The 21,660-nt window shown below is 42.7% G+C and overlaps 1 protein-coding gene across 1 annotated transcript in view; it reads left to right on the top strand.

Moving 5' to 3' along the window:
• LOC306842216 (NACHT, LRR and PYD domains-containing protein 12-like) overlaps nt 1-18,007 on the top strand; it is a gene marked incomplete at its 5' end in the record, with an annotated part of 49,551 nt that extends 31,544 nt beyond the window's left edge. Inside the window, 14 exons of the mRNA XM_079372340.1 lie at nt 3,490-3,630; nt 4,696-5,006; nt 5,649-5,688; nt 6,410-6,550; nt 7,834-7,961; nt 8,113-9,958; nt 10,761-10,937; nt 11,837-12,013; nt 12,368-12,541; nt 13,182-13,358; nt 14,226-14,402; nt 15,484-15,657; nt 16,725-16,898; nt 17,382-18,007. Coding sequence (XP_079228466.1) covers nt 3,490-3,630; nt 4,696-5,006; nt 5,649-5,688; nt 6,410-6,550; nt 7,834-7,961; nt 8,113-9,958; nt 10,761-10,937; nt 11,837-12,013; nt 12,368-12,541; nt 13,182-13,358; nt 14,226-14,402; nt 15,484-15,657; nt 16,725-16,898; nt 17,382-17,391 — 3,847 coding nt within the window. The 3' untranslated portion in view covers nt 17,392-18,007. The remainder of the gene's footprint in view (nt 1-3,489; nt 3,631-4,695; nt 5,007-5,648; nt 5,689-6,409; nt 6,551-7,833; nt 7,962-8,112; nt 9,959-10,760; nt 10,938-11,836; nt 12,014-12,367; nt 12,542-13,181; nt 13,359-14,225; nt 14,403-15,483; nt 15,658-16,724; nt 16,899-17,381) is intronic.
• Between the last annotated feature and the right edge of the window lie 3,653 nt (nt 18,008-21,660).

Genomic DNA, 21,660 nt, shown 5'->3' with positions numbered 1-21,660 from the left:
GGGCGTACAGAAGACTGACACGCCCTCCTTATTCCACACAATGAGCCTCTTCACAAGGCGACCTACACGATCCACACGAACATAAACCACCAGCGGACACACCCTTCAATTTCAGATCTTCTCTGAACATGTAGCAAATCATCTGAAACTTCTCTCAGACATTTATCACAATCTTCACCCTCTCCTCCGTGCATATTCATCTTCCTCCATCTTTTAGTTTACAGGTTATATTTTCTGCCTGCCTGATAATTCATCCTGCCTCAGAGCTCCTGATATGATGCTGGTTTTTTTTGGGTTTTTTCCATAGCCCTCATCTGGCTCTGTATGCGGCACAAGCCTGCCCCCTAGTGGCCGAACAGCATCATAATTGTGAAACCAGCCCAACCCTGCATACACATCTGTTTCCCCATCTAAAGACGAGCATGTGTAGATTCATTATCGCCTTCGTCTAATTAGTGAGTGTGTTTTTCTGTTCTTCAACATTCATTCTCACACACAGCTTTAGACCTGCAAGCTGTCAAGAGACAATAATAATAACTTCAAGAAGATTTACACAGATAGTAACACATAATTATTCTACATTTTTTAACACAATCAGCCAGTTAAGCTTCCTCAGGGGTTTAACACAAAGAAACGCGGGATTTCCAACCAGGCAAAGAGAGGAGCAGCTCCAGAGCCTCAGGACCTTCCATGTTCATTAACAGTTTGTGCTGATTTGAATAAATGCAAACATGTTGCAGCAACATTCGGTCCCAATAAAGAAAAGATCCAATCAGAGAGCTGCTCTCTTCCTCTGTGATCATGAAGGAAACCTGCTGTGTTGAAGCTTCTCTGACAACAATGCAGCAGCCAGTATGTCCTCCTTCTAACTTTAGATTCTGAGGGTCTGGATTTGTTTGGACCAGAGAAGGTAGGCGAGAGTTTCATCTCCTCGTCGTAACAGTCGACTAATCTAAAAAGACCTTCGTCAACGAATATTTTCGTAATTTTTTTGGTTGATGAGAACCTGAATGCTAATGTTAGCTGCCGTTGACTGCTAATGAGTTATTTAAAGTTATTGTTTAAACATGATGTGGTCATCTGTCATCCCCCTCACTAATTATTTTTTATATTGGCTCTCAATGCTGTCAAATGTTAAAGCTCTCAAACTGCAATGCAGCCAGCCACCACTAGCTGGAGCTGGAGCTCAGGTTAATGGGGCCTGCTCTCGAGAGTCGGCGGCAAGATGGCGGAGAGCACAGACGTGCAGGGAATAGGTCAAAGGCTTTGTTCAGACTGCCATCCACATCCAATCAGAATCTGATCTCACTGACTGACTGTCCACATTGGTTTCTATGGTAACAGGTTACGCCCAGGAAATACAACAGCAACATGGATGACAGAGAAGTGTGTCTATTGCTGTGCAGCAGTCTGTCTACGGCTTGTTTTCTTCCACTGACCAAAGTTAACGTCCTGCTCGCTAGATCCTAAACCAGATCCTAACCCAGATCCTGACCCAGATCCTAACCCAGATCCTGACCCAGATCCTGACCCAGATCCTAACCCAGATCCTGACCCAGATCCTAACCCAGATCCTGACCCAGACCCTGACCCAGAGCCTAACCCAGATCCTAACCCAGACCCTGACCCAGACCCTAACCCAGATCCTGACCCAGACCCTGACCCAGAGCCTAACCCAGATCCTGACCCAGATCATAACCCAGATCCTAAACCAGATCCTAACTCAGATCCTGACCCAGATCCTGACCCAGACCCTAACCCAGACTCTGACCCAGATCCTGACCCAGATCCTAACCCAGATCCTGACCCAGATCCTAACCCTTAATGAGGACAAATCTATCCTGATGAATATATATGGCTACAAGAACTGCAGAGAAAATAAAAGTTTACTTTAGCAAATTGATTTCCAAAAATTTCACAGAAGTATTTTTAGTCCGTGCCAATCAGACAAAAAAAAAGTTGGCCGGTTGCTTTTGCCACAACATTACTGTCGTCATTTACTGAGGTCTAGAGCTCATGCGTTGATCAAGCTCCACTGAGAGACGAGTTCAGAAACGTATCACACTTCTGGAAAATATCTGGATCATATCAGGGGGACGGATCTGGATTGTCTCCGCCCCTGGCTGGTCACATATTCTCCTCACAGCTGGAGACTATCCCTGGAAGAAAACAATGCGGACAACAGACTCTGCTACACGACGCTATAATGGAAGTATTTTGTCTTTATATCTATGCTATGTGTGACAACGTCAATAAAAGAGCAGAACAACATGCAGACGTTTAATTACATGCACAGAGACGATAACGGCCGCATGCTAAGTAAACACAGCTGTTTTTAAAATACACACGGTGTCGAGACGAGGCCTCTGAAACGTACTTCGACCTCACGGTGTCTTAATCACAACTTCCCTTTTTGAAACTGAAGTGACGGGGAAACAGTCGATGACAGGATCAGACTCTTTGATTCTAAGAAGCTGCACGTGGTCTTCAGTCTGAATGAATAAAACAAACAGATGATTAATGTTTCCAAAGACAGCGAGAGAGAACATGTAGTTCTTTAGTCTTTATGAAAACACAAGAAATAATCATCTCACTGCAGACTAATGTCACGCTGTAGCCTACGCTCGTCTGACCTGTTTTCACTACCTGTACTTAAGGTCTGCACAGAGTCAGGTAATGAGGCCTTGGGAAGCTCCGCCCCCTCTTCCTGGAGCTCACTAGCTGAGAGATCTGGTCACTCAAGTTGAATTTAAAGCGACGCTGAAAGACCACAAATTTAAATCAGTGGATGTCTTTCTGTGTTAACAGCCCTGCATTGGACACTCGACATGACTTTTAATGTTTATATCATGTACTGTAGTTGTGTGTTTGCATCTACTTTGTGTTTTGATGTAACACAATGTCGACCAACAGAATGACAACAACAAAAGAGAGGAGAACAACGTACTGGCCAACAGACAACGTAATGCAGCCATTTAACTATGTGCACGGGGATCGTAGAGGTCGCGTGCACACACACCGCTGTTTGTGTTCTCACATTCAGCTCATCTGGGAGATATTGGGAGTTTTTGTTGTTGTTGTTTTTTTCAGGAGATAGGTGTAAAGTGTGAAATCTGTGTCAGAGTGTTCAAGCTGAGAGAGAAGTTTAAAAACGTAAATCTTTGAGAACCCAGCTGATTTCCTTCAACTGGTAGAGGGAGGGGCAACACATGAGCCAGACATGAGAGGAGGCGGGACACTGGAAGAGAAAGTGTTAAAGAGTTCGGTCAGTTAGGACTCCATTTAGTGTCGACAGAATCGAGCAGAGAGCAAAGTGTGAAGTGGGGTCAGTGTTTTTATATCTTCACTTCTGTGGTCTCAGTTTTCTTCCTGTGAACTGAAGTCAACTTAGATTGATATCAGCTCTGACTGCGTCTGTGTGTGGCGTTAGATCAAACTGCTTTTTTCTTCTTTTGATCTCTCAGTGAGTGTTACTGTGTTTCCTTTCAGGCTGACTTCACATCAGAACATGAGTGAGCGTTTAGAGGACGAGGAGGACGGAGCAGAGTCTCCTGTATCCAGCGGTCTGTCTCCGTCCAATGATGATGAACTTCCAGTCTTCAGTAAAGAAACTGGACCCTCAGACACAAAGTAAGTCTTCCTGCTAACTCCTTGTCCCTTCAGATGTTTCCTTGTACGGTCACTAAGTGCACACTCACTCATGGCAATCCAAACCATGCCCGGGCATGTTTGACCTCTAAAGTCCAGTTAGTTTGACTCGTGGGAGTGCTCTGATCCGTGGTCTTGGGATGGATGGAAAAGGGTTGGCTTAGGCACGGTACGGTTTCTCATGCACAAGCAAAGTACGGGAGCATGACGTGAACATGAAGTATTACCCCTGAGTGTTCTGTTTGTATGTGACTAAATGACTCAAAATAACCACAAACTCCTTCAAGTAGCCGCCATGTTCTGTGTTGTTCTCCGACGTGCAGATAAAGAAGCAGATGCATTTTTTTAAGTTACACTTATGAACTCGGTCTATGAAACGTGCTTTATGCACACGGTGTCTTAACCACAGCTTCCCCTTTTTGAAAACGAAAACGGCAACTCTGCATCTGCGTGAGAAGATCATAAACTGAAATTGACATTCAACTAAAGCATCATAATATTTGGTCGGTTACAAAGAAAACAGAGTTAAGAAGAGAGAGAGCCCAGACTCTTTTTGGTCTGTTTTAAACGGTACAGCTGTTTTTGCCTGGATGGTAGCAGGAAAGTCACGGACCATGTGCATTATGCATTACTTAGTAAAATAAATACAAAATCCAAACATAAGTAAAAAGGTGTTACCTGCTCTCTGTGATAAGAAAAGATAAGATAATCCTTTATTCATCTCGCAAACTGAGTAATTTACAGAGTTACAGCGGCAAAGTAGGATAGCAGAAGAAAATCACACAGTGCAGAAATAAATTAGATAAAAATATACAAATATATAAAAAAAAATGCATCAAAAAATCGTTAAAGGAGCCTCTAACTTCAAGCTGTAAGTCTGTATAAACTGTATGAACACTATCATGCACACAGTGCATACGTACTGTATAAGGATGGAAATGTTATTGCACAATTTGTCCCATAAATAATTATTGCAATGGGAATCAAATTAAAAATGCAAATAAGATCAAGTGGCGATGACATCTTATAACATTGTTATTGCACTAGAAGTAGGAGTGAATTGTTCTACAGCAGGCTGGTTCTGCTGACCCAGATCCTGACCCAGACCCTGACCCAGATCCTAACCCAGATCCTAATCCAGATCCTGACCCAGATCCTGACCCAGACCCTGACCCAGACCCAGATCCTGACCCAGACCCTGACCCAGAGCCTATCCCAGATCCTAACCCAGACCCTGACCCAGATCCTGACCCAGACCCTGACCCAGAGCCTAACCCAGATCCTAACCCAGATCCTGACCCAGATCCTAACCCAGATCCTAACCCAGACCCTGACCCAGATCCTACCCCTTGATGAGGGCAAATTCATCCTGATGAATATATATGGCTACAAGAACTGCAGAGAAAATAAAAGTTTACTTTAGCAAATTGCCTTCCATTCAGATAACCTCAAATGATCAAACTCAACTGATAATGTTGAGTTCTCCGTCGCTACAACAGATTTCCAAAAATTTCACAGAAGTATTTTTAGTCCGTGCCAATCAGACAAAAAAAAGTTGTCCGGTTGCTTTTGCCACAACATTACTGTCGTCATTTACTGAGGTCTAGAGTTCATGCGTTGATCAAGCTACACTGAGAGACGAGTTCAGAAACGTATCACACTTCTGGAAAATATCTGGATCATATCAGGGGGACGGATCTGGATTGTCTCCGCACCTGGCTGGTTACATATTCTCCTCACAGCTGGAGACTATCCCTGGAAGAAAACAATGCAGACAACAGACTCTGCTACACGACGCTATAATGGAAGTATTTTGTCTTTATATCTATGCTATGTGTGACAACGTCCATAAAAGAGCAGAACAACATGCAAACGTTTAATTACATGCACAGAGACGATAACGGCCGCATGCTAAGTAAACACAGCTGTTTTTAAAATACACACGGTGTCGAGACGAGGCCTCTGAAACGTGCTTCGACCTCACGGTGTCTTAACCACAGCATCTCTTTTTGAAAACGAAAACGTCAACTCTGCATCTGCGTGAGAAGATCATGAACCTCACGGTGTCTTTCTGTGTTAACAGCCCTGCATTGGACACTCGACGTGACTTTTAATGTGTTTATATCATGTAGTTGTGTGTTTGCATCTACTTTGTGTTTTGATGTAACACAATGTCGACCAACAGAATGACAACAACAAAAGAGAGGAGAACAACGTACTGGCCAACAGACAACGTAATGCAGCCATTTAACTACGTGCACGGGGATCGTAGAGGTCGCGTGCACACACACCGCTGTTTGTGTTCTCACATTCAGCTCATCTGGGAGATATTGGGAGTTTTTTTTTTGTTGGTTTTTTTCAGGAGATAGGTGTAAAGTGTGAAATCTTTGTCAGAGTGTTCAAGCTGAGAGAGAAGTTTAAAAACGTAAATCTGTGAGAACCCAGCTGATTTCCTTCAACTGGAAGAGGGAGGGGCAACACATGAGCCAGACATGAGAGGAGGCGGGACACTGGAAGAGAAAGTGTTAAAGAGTTCGGTCAGTTAGGACTCCATTTAGTGTCGACAGAATCGAGCAGAGAGCAAAGTGTGAAGTGGGGTCAGTGTTTTTATATCTTCACTTCTGTGGTCTCAGTTTTCTTCCTGTGAACTGAAGTCAACTTAGATTGATATCAGCTCTGACTGCGTCTGTGTGTGGCGTTAGATCAAACTGCTTTTTTCTTCTTTTGATCTCTCAGTGAGTGTTACTGTGTTTCCTTTCAGGCTGACTTCACATCAGAACATGAGTGAGCGTTTAGAGGACGAGGAGGACGGAGCAGAGTCTCCTGTATCCAGCGGTCCGTCTCCGTCCAATGATGATGAACTTCCAGTCTTCAGTAAAGAAACTGGACCCTCAGACACAAAGTAAGTCTTCCTGCTAACTCCTTGTCCCTTCAGATGTTTCCTTGTACGGTCACTAAGTGCACACTCACTCTTGACAATCCAAACCATGCCCGGGCATGTTTGACCTCTAAAGTCCAGTTAGTTTGACTCGTGGGAGTGCTCTGATCCGTGGTCTTGGGATGGATGGAAAAGGGTTGGCTTAGGCACGGTACGGTTTCTCATGCACAAGCAAAGTACGTGAGCACGACGTGAACATGAAGTATTACCCCTGAGTGTTCTGTTTGTATGTGACTAAATGACTCAAAATAACCACAAACTCCTTCAAGTAGCCGCCATGTTCTGTGTTGTTCTCCGACGTGCAGATAAAGAAGCAGATGCATTTTTTTGTAATAAATATGTGATGGAAAAATACTGAGTTGGAGAGACCTCATGATGACCCGACCTGTCAACTGCCTGCATAGTTACACTTATGAACGCGGTCTATAAAACGTGCTTTATGCACACGGTGTCTTAACCACAGCTTCCCCTTTTTGAAAACGAAAACGAGAACTCTGCATCTGCGTGAGAAGATCATGAACTGAAATTGACATTCAACTAAAGCATCATAATATTTAGTCGGTTACAAAGAAAACAGAGTTAAGAAGAGAGAGAGCCCAGACTCTTTTTGGTCTGTTTTAAACGGTACAGCTGTTTTTGCCTTGATGGTAGCAGGAAAGTCACGGACCATGTGCATTGTGCATTACTTAGTAAAATAAATACAAAATCCAAACATAAGTAAAAAGGTGTTACCTGCTCTCTGTGATAAGAAAAGATCAGATAATCCTTTATTCATCTCGCAAACTGAGTAATTTACAGAGTTACAGCGGCAAAGTAGGATAGCAGAAGAAAATCACACAGTGCAGAAATAAATTAGATAAAAATATACAAATATATAAAAGAAAATGCATCAAAAAATCATTAAAGGAGCCTCTAACTTCAAGCTGTAAGTCTGTATAAACTGTATGAACTCTATCATGCACACAGTGCATACGTACTGTATAAGGATGGAAATGTTATTGCACAATTCGTCCCATAAATAATTATTGCAATGGGAATCAAATTAAAAATGCAAATAAGATCAAGTGGCGATGACATCTTATAACATTGTTATTGCACTAGAAGTAGGAGTGAATTGTTCTACAGCAGGCTGGTTAAACAGTCTGAGTGCAGCATGATGGAAGGACCTGATTATCTGAGTGTTTAGATCGTGTTTTATGAATCTTCATCTGTTCAATCAGTTTAGTTCTAAAGACATGTCTTCACAGGAGGACGAAAAGGACTCAGACGTCCTGTCCTGTGTGTCAGGACGTCCTGAAGGATCCCGTCTCTACCAGCTGTGGATACTGGATCTGCAGACAGTGCATCACCTCATACTGGGACCAGTCTGAACAAAGTAAGACTGTACACCTTTGTGCTTCTGTGATCTCCTCCTAAAACACGACTTTTATTGGTCAATGTCAAAAGTCTAGAAATTAAAACTCTTTTTACTTCTTTTACAGAAACATCGGAAAACAATAATCAGATTCTATCATTCTCTCTTTCAGTAGATCAGCAGGAGGTTTTAGATCAACATAAGGTCAGTCTGAGATGTGAACATGTGACTGAAGGAAGTGATGAAACAAGAAGTAGAATCCGCCTCGACGGGATCTACACTGAGCTCCACATCACAGAGGGGCAGAGTGAAGAGGTGAACACCCAACATGAGGTGAGACAGATGGAGACAGACTCTAAAAAGAAGACCGTCCATGAGACTCCAATCAGGTGCCAGGACCTCTTTAAAGCCTTACCGGACCAACAGGAACCAAAGACAGGAGCTCAACCCGACCAACAGGAACCAAAGACAGGAGCTCAACCCGACCAACAGAAACCCATCAGAGTGGTTCTGACAAACGGCGTGGCTGGTGTTGGAAAAACCTTCTCAGTGCAGAAGTTCACTCTGGACTGGGCCAAGGGCTTAGCGAACCAAGACGTCAGTCTGCTGATCCTGCTTTCATTCAGTGAGCTGAACTTGATCAGAGATCAGAGCTACAGTCTTCTTCAGCTGCTCCGTGTTTTCCATCCAACATTACAGAAGGTAGCAGCAGAGACGCTCGCTGTCTGTAAACTGTTGTTCATCTTTGACGGCCTGGATGAAAGCAGACTGTCATTGGACTTCACAAACAGGGAGGTTGTGTCTGATGTCACACAGAAGTCATCGTTAAACACACTGTTCACAAACCTCATCAAGGGGAATCTGCTCCCCTCAGCTCTCATCTGGATCACTTCTCGACCTGCAGCAGCCAATCAGATCCCTCCTTCATGTGTTGACAGGGTAACAGAAGTACGAGGCTTCACTGACGCCCAGAAGGAGGAGTTCTTCAGGAGCAGGTTCAGTGATGAAGATCTGTCCAGCAGAATCATCTCACACATCCAGACATCCAGGAGCCTCCACATCATGTGTCTGATCCCGGTCTTCTGCTGGATCACTGCCACAGTTCTGGAGCACATGATGAGCACAGAGCAGAGAGGAGAGCTGCCCAAGACCCTGACTGACATGTACTCACACTTCCTGCTGGTTCAGACAAAGAGGAAGAAGAACAAGTCTGGTGAGGGACATCAGATGAGTCCACATGAGCTGATGGAGGCCAACAGGGAAGTTCTTCTGAAGCTGGGGAGGCTGGCGTTTGAACATCTGGAGGACGGAAACATCCTGTTCTACCAAGAAGACCTGGAGCGGTGTGGTCTGGATGTCACAGAGGCCACGGTGTACTCAGGAGTTTGTACAGAGATCTTCAAATCAGAGTCTGTGATGTTCCAGAAACCAGTCTACTGCTTTGTTCATCTGAGCGTTCAGGAGTTTCTGGCTGCAGTCTACATGTTCCACTGTTTCACCAACAGGAACACATCAGTAGTGAAGGATTTTCTAGGAGAAAAGCATGTAGATTCACCTCTGGATGTTCACCTAAATGAAGCGATGAAGAAATCCCTGAAAAGTGAAAATGGTCACCTGGACCTGTTTGTTCGCTTCCTTCATGGTCTTTCCCTGGAGTCAAACCAGAGACTCTTAGGAGGCCTGCTGGGTCAGACACACAACAGTCCAAAAATGATCCAGAGAGTCATCAACAACCTGAAGAAGAGGAACAGTAGAGATATCTCTCCTGACAGAAGCATCAACATCTTCCACTGTCTGACGGAGATGAAGGACCTCTCAGTCCATCAGGAGATCCAAGAGTTCCTGAAGTCAAAGAACAGATCAAAGGAGGAACTCTCTGAGATCCACTGCTCTGCTCTGGCCTACATGCTGCAGATGTCCGAGGAGGTTCTGGATGAGTTGGACCTGAAGAAGTACAACACAACAGCCCAGGGACGATGGAGACTGATTCCAGCTGTGAGGAACTGCAGGAAGGCAGAGTAAGTCCAGATGTGATGAACATTATAAATCAGTGTCATGTACTAATTTACTTTAATATAAACTAAACAAAATCCCTGTTCACCAAATAATGTTCATCTGTTAATGTTCAGGAGAAACAGTCAGTCGTAGCTTTTTAACTTTTTGTCCTGAGTTCATAACGTCTTTGATAGTTTTTTGTGAACACATTCAGGAGAGAATTCCCAAAGAAGTGACTGAGATGTGTGATAGTGTTAATCCCTGAAAAGAGAGATATCAGATGCTGTGAGCGCCCCCTTCCAGCCTGTGCAGGCATTACTAATCAATCATGAGCATCATCTCAGCAGGTCGATCACAGATAAACTGTTCATACAGGAGATCCTTCACCTCACTACATTTGATTCTTTGCTGACTTGTTTGATTTCTGGATCATTCTGCAGCAGTCTCTGTATTTTCACCTTTATAGAAGTGAGCCAGACGAGAATGAGATGGTCCTCCTCCAGAGTTACTGTTCAATGAGTTTCAAATGGTTTTCTACTCTAGAGAGAGTCCTCTGAATAGATCACTTTAGATCACAGACTACAGACTTGAAGTCATCCTAAATAAAACTAGATTTGTTTCCATTCATCAGTAACATTTAGTGAATGATTGACAGGTGAAGAATATACAGGTTTGAAAACGAGTGATGAGACTTTTTGTGTCAGTGACAGATTCCACTGATGTGTAAAGTTAAGACCAAACAGGACAAACTGTTTACTCAACAGTGAGGCATCAATATCAAACGCTTCTTTTATAAATATTCCTCTATCATTTGTGTCACAACAGACTTTCTGAATGCTACCTCTCAGAGATTCACTGTGACATCGTGGCCTCAGCTCTGAAGTCCAACCCCTCCCATCTCAGAGAGCTGGACCTGGGAGGGAACGACGACCTGCAGGATTCAGGAGTGAAGTTGCTGTGTGAGGGACTGCAGAGTCCAAACTGCAGACTGGAGACTCTGAGGTCAGATCACTGACTGTAATATTCAATATATATATATATATATATGAAAATAAGAGATATGGGGTCCTAATTCAAATTTAAAGTAATACACAAACATCCAAACAAGCATTATTTAACAGACATACTGACAGTTACACAAATACAGACTGCTCTACAGTCTCTCTCTCTCTCTAAATACAGATTTAAAAAAGGTCAGCAATGATTCTTTGGGGAGGGGGTTGTATACATTGCCATGGAAACACAGTAATGTGACTTTAATAAAAAAAATCAGTGTTTCCTTTTTAGGGAATTGTTTTTCAAGAAGGCTCGGTCTGAAAAGACAAAGACAATCAGGGCCACACTCCAAAATTGTATGTTAACCTTGTTTGAACATTTTTGGGGATTCAGCACTCGGCTTTTTGGAAGAGGAGTATTTATTTTCTTCCAAAGAGTCACAAAAGAGCCACATGTGGCCCGAGAGCCACTGGTTGAGAATCTATAGTTCTATAACCTGTGAAATTGTTCCAGATTTAGGAATCATCTTCATTCAAAGATGTATGATAATGTTAAGTTTAAAACTTCTCATGAAGATTGAAAACAATGTGCACATGAAGCCTCTGGTTTCTTTTGGTTCTGTTAAGAAGTAAAATCATGAAGACTTGTGATTCAATAATGTCTGGTTTGATAACTGTACTAACATCAGCAGCCTGTTCTTCATCTGTGCACATGAACAGCTGGATGAATGTTGAGCTGACATTTGAAGGATTTAGATTTAGTGAATACACAATCAGAAATGATCCTCTAATCATTTAGAGAAAACTTGATTCATCAGGACAAAGTGATGTTAGATACTCATCACAACCTGAACACATGTGACTGGATTACACATTATTTTTATTCTTCTTTTATTCTTTATTCAGTTTGAGGTGGTGCAGTTTGTCAGAGATCAGCTGTTCTTCTCTGGCCTCAGCTCTGATGTCCAACCCCTCCCATCTCAGAGAGCTGGAGCTGAGTGAGAACGAGAAGCTGCAGGATTCAGGAGTGAAGCTGCTGTGTGATTATCTGCAGAGTCCAAACTGCAGACTGGAGACTCTGAGGTCAGACACCTTTTCTTTCTCTCTTTTTTATAAAGACTTTTTTTTGTCAAAATCAACTCTCTGATTTACAGACGTAAAGATTTATCGCGGAATCGTGAAAAATTAATTTCAAAAGTGTCAAGATTCACAGCTGTACTCTGAAAAATTGATTGCAATCATTTATTTTAGCATCAGCAGCTGTAAAACAAGATTAGCACAACCACTTAGATGCAGCATCTAATCAATAGCACAATGAGAAGATCCAATCATCTCCGCTTGTGGAGAGAAAGAAAACATTAAAAGGTCAAACCACACCAACGAGCTTGTCTGTCGCTGGCCTAAACTCTATCTCACCATCTTTTATTCTTTATTCAGATTGAGGGGCTGCAGTTTGTCAGAGATCAGCTGTTCTTCTCTGGCCTCAGCTCTGAAGTCCAACCCCTCCCATCTCAGAGAGCTGGAGCTGAGTGAGAACAAGCTGCAGGATTCAGGAGTGAAGCTGCTGTGTGATTATCTGCAGAGTCCAAACTCCAGACTGGAGACTCTGAGGTCAGACACCTTTTCTTTCTTTGAGTCTGTGCTGCTGTTCAACACCTCAGGATCAATAAACACATGTTGTGTTTGTCCTGCCTGCCTTCATGACTCATTAGGTTGTTTGATGGTCGAGCCTCTGATCTAAGAACAGCTTCCTGTACGGCTCACAGGTTTAAAGAACATGTGGTGATGATCACAAACAGTTCACAAGCCTCTCATCACCTTGTTTGTTCTGTAAAGGGATCTTTCATGAGTTGTTGCAACCTGGAGCGGTATGTGCTTAACACACGGGTTGTACGTAAATGTTCCTGCTGAGCAAACACGTGGGTCCTCTGTGTATTCATTTGTTATATCGCTAGCGTAAAGAGGGTGCTAACATTACACCTTTAACATCTAAACAACACAATCATTTTAAGTTCCTCTCAGGAGCTTTGAGTGTTTGAACCTAAGAACGATCAGGAAGAACTAAAGTATTAATGCATCCTAATAAAGTCCTTCAATGTTGTTGTTGGTTTTTTACTCCTTTGATTTGTACAAAGTTAAGTTTTATACGTTTTTCGTCAGTATTACATCAGTGTGTTCATGTGGACAACATCACACAATCATGTATAAAGCTCAATGTCATCTACATTTTCATGTTTTATTCTTTATTCAGATTGTGGGGCTGCAGTTTGTCAGAGGTCAGCTGTTCTTCTCTGGCCTCAGCTCTGAAGTCCAACCCCTCCCATCTCAGAGAGCTGGACCTGACCTCCAACGAGAAGCTGCAGGATTCAGGAGTGAAGCTGCTGTGTGATTATCTGCAGAGTCCAAACTGCAGACTGGAGACTCTGAGGTCAGACACCTTTTCTTTCTTTGAGTCTGTGCTGCTGTTCAACACCTCAGGAATGATGAACACTGTGTGAATCCTAACCTAGAAACAAGCTGAGCTCACCTTCCTGTACGGATCACAGGTTTAAAGAACGTGTGGAGGATAATTACAAACAGATCATGAGCCTCTCATCACCTTTAACTTCCAAACAAGCTTCATATGAAATACACATGCTGGACCGAGTCATTCTTCATGACAGTCAACTTTTTAAGAGATTTTATATACATCTGTTTATGGATCATTCTTCTTCCTTTTCATACCGTTTTTTTATGATCATATTGTAAAATCAACTCTGTGATTTGAAATATACTTTGAGGAGATTTGATCTGCTGATGAAACACCTCTTTATTTCTCTTGATGATTGGCTAAAGTCAATGAGACCACCAACATTATAAAGTCCTTTTGAAAGTCTGCCTGTTTCCAGCTGCTCGCTGTCACATGAGGAGAATCACAGGACGCTGTCTGGAAAAGCCTTTCTTTACATTTCCTACAGAAGAGATTCACACTGACTTGTAGTTTGTAGAGTTCAAAGAAAGCAGGAGGAGTTTTTAGTGAGGGAATACTGTACAGGACAAGATCAGTAAAGAGAGAAGAGGTTTCACTTTGTCCACAGGGGGGCGCCAAAACAGACACGCAATGAAAGTTCCTCACAGGAGCTTTGAGTGTTTGAATCTAAGAAGGATCAGGAAGAACTAAAGTATTAATGCATCCTAATAAAGTCCTTCAATGTTGGAATGAACAGATGATGATCACATCAGTGTGTTCATGTGGACAACATCACACATTCATGTATAAAGCTCACTGTCATCTACATGTACTTCTTTTATTCAGATTGTGGGGCTGCAGGTTGTCAGAGATCAGCTGTTCTTCTCTGGCCTCAGCTCTGAAGTCCAACCCCTCCCATCTCAGAGAGCTGGACCTGACCTCCAACGAGAACCTGCAGGATTCAGGAGTGAAGCTGCTGTGTGATTATCTGCAGAGTCCAAACTGCAGACTGGAGACTCTGAGGTCAGACACCTTTTCTTTCTTTGAGTCTGTGCTGCTGTTCAACACCTCAGGAATGATGAACACTGTGTGAATCCTAACCTAAAAACAAGCTGAGCACCATGAAACAAGCTAACATTAGCAGCAGCTCTGCTCCCATCCCCCACTAACCTCCTGAGTCCACTGAAGAGGGTCTGCTAATCTCATGTTTCTGGATGTCATGTTGTGTTTGTCCTGCCTGCCTTCATGACTCATTACATTGTTAGATGGTCGAGCCTCTGATCTAAGTTTCCGCTCATAGGACTTGTTGTTTGTATCCGTGGTAATAATGAAAGGAAGACAGGAGATGGGGAAGGAAAATGGCTGATTCTGCTGGCTTGAAATTTACCCGCTCAGCAGTTCAGATTGAAGATTTGTGGTCTTTTCTATATAATTTTAAATTGAGTTCTAAGTAATTCACAAAGGATTTTTGGTGGGGAGAGGGGTAATAATGTAATCAGGGTCATCAGGTGGGCAGCCTCCTTCACCGGTGTTTCGTTGATAGGCCCACGACACTTCCAGAGGGCTCAATGTTAAAACACCTGATGTCCCAGGTGAGCCTCCTTCTGCTTTGACCCCTCTTTACTGGTCTTTGCAGTTGGTGTCCTTTCTTTTTATCCAAATCCACCTGCTGCTTGGCTGTGCTGCCTCTGACAGTGATCTGATGGCTTTCCTGAGGGACTGTCCCCGATCTCCCACCCCTCTTCAGGAGCTAGGGTTTGGGTGTGGCCACAAATCCTCTGCATCCAACCTCTACTGGGAGCACCTGTGTACTCCAGCCTTGTTCTTGTTCCTCAAATGCAAAATCTGTGTACATCAGCTTTTTTCAGGAGGAAGAAAAGCTTCCTGTACAGCTCACAGGTTTAAAGAATGTGTGGTGATAATAACAAACAGTTCATGAGCATCACCTTTCATTTCCAAACAAGCTCAATATAAAATACACATGCTGGACCTGATCATTTTCATACTGTTCATCTTTTTTATGATCATATATCAAAACAGTTTATTGTATTTTGCATTCATGTATAAAGCTCACTGTCATCTACATCTTCTGTTCTTTATTCAGATTGTTGAAATGCGGTTTGTCAGAGATCAGCTGTTCTTCTCTGGCCTCAGCTCTGAAGTCCAACCCCTCCCATCTCAGAGAGCTGGAGCTGAGCTACAACAGGCTGCAGGATTCAGGAGTGAAGCTGCTGTGTGACTATCTGCAGAGTCCAAACTGCAGACTGGAGACTCTGAGGTCAGACACCTTTTCTTTCTTTGAGTCTGTGCTGCTGTTCAACACCTCAGGAATGATGAACACTGTGGGAACTTCTCATGTCTCTTAAATTGAATCCAGGTTTCCTCCACTTGCCTCTTTGACAGCAGTTTATGTTTGCACAAATACACACTGTATTATTTCTAAAAAAAAATACAGACAGTAACAGTGTGTAGTCTGAGTACTTTACCTGTAAACAAACACCTGCACATTTCAGATAATTTCTACAGGCAAAACGTTTTAGTATTTTAACAATCATGATGGATGTAAAATGTGTTTCTGACTGTCAGACTGTTATTCTCATCATCATCAGATTAAAAATGGCAGTCTGAGTCATTTATGATCCTTTCATTTTAACACTTCAAAACTAAACAGACTTTTGGTTTGATGGTGAATCAGGAGACAAATTAAATAAAAATCGGGAGTGATGGACCTACACTCGGAAGTTATACTTAACATTTCGTTTTAAAACACTTTTGAAAACACTTTTTATCAACATATTTTATCAAATCAAGTTCAAGACATAAAGTGCAACTGGTCAACATTATTTATTTTACTTTTTTCCCCAGAAACATTCAAAAACCCTGCATCACTCGCCTCATAAACAACCCTCCCAGACCAACAAATAGACCTCTTAATTAGAATAAATAAAAATGATAAATATGTATATGAAAATTAATGAATAAAATACAATGACCAAATAAAAACAAAGAAACGTAAAAAAAATAAAATAAAAGTAGTATATAAATTTGAGAGTAGTATTAAAAACATAAATATATAAACATTACTTACAATTAAATTGACAAGACAGGAAAACAGTATAACCTGTAAAAGAGACAATCAATGAGTAACATTCAGGAAGGAGGTCAGGAAAAACACTCTTGTGTTACCTCGATCAGTGAAAAAATGAAAAATAAGACACATGAGAATAATTGACACTGTGTATGTTTTACTCTTCTTTCCTCTTTTTTAAAGACAGTTTGTTGTTGTTGTTTTGCATTTGTGCATAAAGCTGTCATCTTCATTTACATCTTTTAATCTTTATTCAGATTGAGTTGGTGCGGTTTGTCAGAGATCAGCTGTTCTTCTCTGGCCTCGGCTCTGAAGTCCAACCCCTCCCATCTCAGAGAGCTGGACCTGAGAGGGAACAAGCTTCAGGATTCAGGAGTGAAGCTGCTGGGTGATCTTAGGAAGGATCCAAACTATGGACTGGAGACTCTGAGGTCAGTCTCTCCACATGTCACGTCATACATATATTTAGATTCTTAGGTTTGTTTTCTGTGATCTAGCTTCACTAACCCTGAGATAAGAGATGCTGTTCAACAGTCACATGAAGCTGGTTATCATCCTGATAAGTGAAATCAGAGTTTCAGAGAGCACCTTAACATAAAAGGGGCGGGGTTAACTCCCCTTAACCTATCACAATCATCTGCTGTCAGCAGATCCTCATATCTAACAAACTCTGAACAAACTGTATGAATAATATGAAGAAGTTGAAGACAAACAGGCTGCAGGAAGGACAACTGGCAGAAAAAAGGAAACACCAGTGAGTATTCATGTCCAAACTACGTTTTATTATATTTGTTCACCTTCAAACCAACCATAGCGTTCAGTGTTTGATAAGTGAGGGCGGAGCTTTGTTACAGCGCTGACAGAGAATCTGATGACTTCCAGTTAAAGAAGGGCGTCTCTTCTTCTCTCCTCAGCTGGCCGTGATCTCTGTCATAATGTGAGGATGAAGACTGAGGACTGCTCTGCTGCTGCTCTGTCCTCCTGCTACACAGTCGACCACCTCTTCCACCTGGAACCTGGTTTCATCTGCTCTATTTTTTAATTTTCTTTACAATCTCTGAACACAAACCAGTCGGCCCTGGTTCTATTAATCTAAACATTTAAAGACTTTGGTTGCTATAATGATTCATTTACTGAGAGTCAGTGAGACTTGGTATACTCAGCTTGTTCTGCCTCTGCTGTTCCTGTTAACTGTGACACACACACACACACACACACACACACACACACACACACACACACACACTTACAACATCCCTCCTGTAAACACACAGATTTTATTCTGTTAAATATCTACCTGACTAACTGATGTCATCTGGTAATCACACGTACCCTTCACCATAAACATGGCAGGTCCAGAACTACTTCCTGTTCAGACGAGGAGCGAGGAGACGGCATCTAAGAGAAACTGAGATGTAGGGTCTGAAACACACTGACACCCAAAGAACAGTGTGTTTTTTCAGGATATGGGGTCAGTTTAAGGAAAAGCAGGAGGGAGTTGGTTACAGCATGCTGAGGACCAAAACATTGCGTGTATTGAGGGGACGTGGCCTTTGTCCCAACAGGTACAAGATGTCCCCATAATGTAGGACGTAAACAGAGTTAATGTCTGGCCTGTTTTCATTGTAATTGTTTCTTATGTTGCTTTATGAGTATACTGTCTTGCAATAATAAAAAAAAAAAAAAGATTAAAGGGATACAGCTCACTGTAATGTTCAAAATTTAGACTGCAGTACCCACTGTAAACACTAGAGGTCAGAGTTACATATTACTCCTTTAAGCCTCTTTATTAACACAAAAAAGACTTTTGCACCTTTTTACTTGCAATTTACCTCCAGATGTTTGAAAATAAAACCAAAGTGGAAGAGCAAAGAAACTGTAGTTCCAAAAAACGTCCACTTGAGGTCGTCTGCAAAAGCCCCAAACGTCCCCACAACACACATATTTAAAAAAAAAAACACACATACAATTACAGCTCTATTCAGAAAGTGTATCTGATTAGCTGATTTCTTCATCTGCACTCTGCTGTGAGGGATTTAATGTTTCATCCATTGTGATCAGGCCAAGAGGTACACATTATTAGGAGTGCGGTTGAGCCCGCTGACATTGGTCATACTGAAGCTGTTTGTAAGGAGAATATCACTTTCTTTGCCTCGTGTCAGGTTGACAGAAAGTTACCCACATTTTGTGGTAACTCCGTGTCCCCCCACACTGTGCCGTAGTTCACTGCCATTTAAGTCAGTCATTGTGTGTTGGCAGGGTGACGACACAAACAGTGAAACCTGGATACATAAAGATATCTGACTCTCACAATAACAAATTATTTAGTCACTTTTTTATTTTAGTTTTTAGATGTGGTAGAAACCAAAGAACCTGCAAACAGCCAGACAGCATGTTGAGAGTTCAGATGGAATCAGGTTTTCACACCACGTGTCCCTGAAAGATCATCAACGGCACAAAGAAAGGAAACGTGATTTATATGAATCACATTTGCCTTTTAAAGCTGTTGATTTCAAAGCTGTTGGTTTCTTGATGCGAAGCTTCATTCTGTCGGCTCAGGTCTTTTTTCTCCTCTTTGAGTCTATAGTGACTGACAGCCAGGACTTTTTCACCTCGCATCGAGCTGCAGAGCGTCTGAACTTGGAGCTGCAGAGCACAGTTCTCTCGGCTCAGCGCTTGGTTCACTGTCATTGTCGCGTTCATTTTCTGCTCCAAAGCTTCCTCCTTTGACAGCTTCCTCTCCAGCTTCTTCACTTCTTTCATCAGAGCCTGATTCTGGACCAGGAGGACGGCTTTCTCTGCCTTGGCTGACTTATAACTCTCCTTGAAGGCTCTCAGATTTATACATTTATCGGTTAAAATCTGGATGTCTTGAGTGATGGCTGTGTTTTGATTCTTCAAGTCCTCCACCTGCTCGGTCAACAATTTGCTCTTGCGTCTCCAGTCTTCTTTGTTCTGGAGCTTCTTGACGGCGTCATCGTGCATTTTAATCAGAATGTTATTCTTGGCTTGCAGGACTTTCTCCTCAGCTCTCAGTCCTTTATATTGGACCTTCAAAGCTTCTGTGATCTGGAGCTGTCTGGTGACACGCTTGATGTCTATTTCCAAAGTGTACTTTCCTTTCTTTAAGTCTTCCACGCGCTGCAGCCTTTCCCTGCACAAGTCACCCCAGACCTTTAAATCCTTGTACTTTTTGTTCAGCTCCTGGAGTTCCTGCCGCAGGCTTTCATTTTGGTGCCTCATGAACTCCTCCAGTTCTTTCATGTCCTCGTTCTTTTTGTGCAAAGCTTTTTCATTCTGGAGATCCATGTGGAGGTCATCGAGCTCCTGCAGCAAAGCGTCGTTCTGCCTGCTAATCGCCTCTCTGTTCGCCTTTGAGACGTTATAGGATTCATCCATAGCTTTCACATGTTGACACCTGAACTGGAGCTCAATCAGTTCCTTTTGCAAGGCGACGTTTTGCCCCAAAGCTGTTTCATGTTGGAGCTGTTCCTGCTGGTAGCTCTTTCTTTTTTGAAGGGTGTTACATTTTCCCCAGGCGGCCTTTTCTTCTGCCATCAATGCATCACATGTTGTTTCCGGACTCTCACTGCTCTGAAGCTGTCTCTCGAGCTTATGGACTGGAAACTTCCTGTTCTGTTGTTGTTTTTCTGCCAGAATAAAGGCGTTGTTGTTCCATCCCTCTCCTTTGTGGTCCACGTGGAGGACGTCGGTCTCTGAGGACCTCAGAGGGGAGGTACTGTAATTGCAACTCATTCTGTGCAAGGTGTCTGATGAAGTGGTTCAACGTGCTTCTTCAGGATCAGACAGAAATGTGTAGAATGTTTCACATAGAATGACTGAAGGTCAAAGTCTGTGACACCACAGGTATAGAATGTGGAATGTAGAACAGAAATGACTGCTGCAGATAAAACTAGAACACTGTGCTTTCTCTGCGATGGTTTGAATTTGGACTGCAGTACCCATTTTAAACACTAGGGGTCAGAGTTACAGACTGCTCCTTTCGTTTTGTTTGGGCTCTTGCACCAGAATCAGAATCAATTATTTTTTACATTACACAAAGTTTTCAAATCAAATGTGATTCTGCACAGAAGTAGTTCTCTCTCGCTCAGTTTCTCTCTCTCTTTCTTGCTTCATCCGTCTTCTTCCTGTTAGCCTCCGTCGTGACCATTGAGATTTATTTGATGAACATTTTGCAGTTTGGACCTCAGACAGTAAAAAAAAAAAAAAATCTGTAAAAAAAGAGAGACTCAACATATTAAACATATTTAAAAATCAACTCTTAAAATATTTGACGCCATTTTTTTGTAAGTCTCAAAATTCCCAACCCATTGGAAGGTGCTTTGGGTCCCGACCCGTCACATTCTGTGCGTCGATGTGGACTTGTGCATGTAAACATCGTGTCCTGCTGTGTGAACTAGTGCGGTAAAGACGTACACACTTCTCACCAGAGGGGGATAAGAAGATTTTTATTCATTAATTTTATTCATCCTGGGAAAATGTCATGTTTGCACTCTGTTGTTGAACATGCTACACACACACACACACACGCACAAACAGGATCGTGTGAACATGCACTGATGGAGAGATGTCAGAGTGGGGGGGCCGCCTCAGTCGCTGCCTTGCTCAAGAGCATCTCTGCAGTGCTCAGGAAGTGGACTGGCACCTCTCCAGCTGAAGATTTGGTCCACACACACTTTCATTTTCAAAGTTTGTGTAAAATAATGTCGTACACACATTTTATTTTCCTCTCGGGAGCTCACTTCACTTCCTGTTGTGTTCCTCGGTCTGCAGGACCCCGGGTGAGGCACGTTGCTCATCTCTTAAGCCCATTTAACGGCTCGTTACACATCCCTCTCGCTCGCCCTCTTTTCTCCCCCTCTCTTCCAGCCACTCATCACTTCCTGGTCAGGTTCCATTTTTTGCTAATGTGTTGGAAATGAGCCGTGGGCATTGCAAAGTGAGCTGGAGCAGATTCATGACACACGGTGAATAAACACAAACATGACCAGGAAAACACACACACACACACACACACACAGGTAATGAAAACAAGAGGGGACCCAACGGCACCGACAGCTCAGAGGTTAGTGTGACGTGTAACTCGATTGGACAGCGGTTAACACACACAAGGAGCGAGGTGTTACTCTGCACATGATGCTTCATTTACTCAGATTAGACAGGACGCTTGGA

The sequence above is a fragment of the Symphodus melops genome (genome assembly GCF_947650265.1).
Source record: "Symphodus melops genome assembly, chromosome: 21".
In the NCBI taxonomy this organism is placed as follows: Eukaryota; Metazoa; Chordata; class Actinopteri; order Labriformes; family Labridae; genus Symphodus; species Symphodus melops.
The sequence above is the reverse complement of the archived record's forward strand: the minus strand, read 5'-3'. Positions and strand labels throughout refer to the sequence as shown.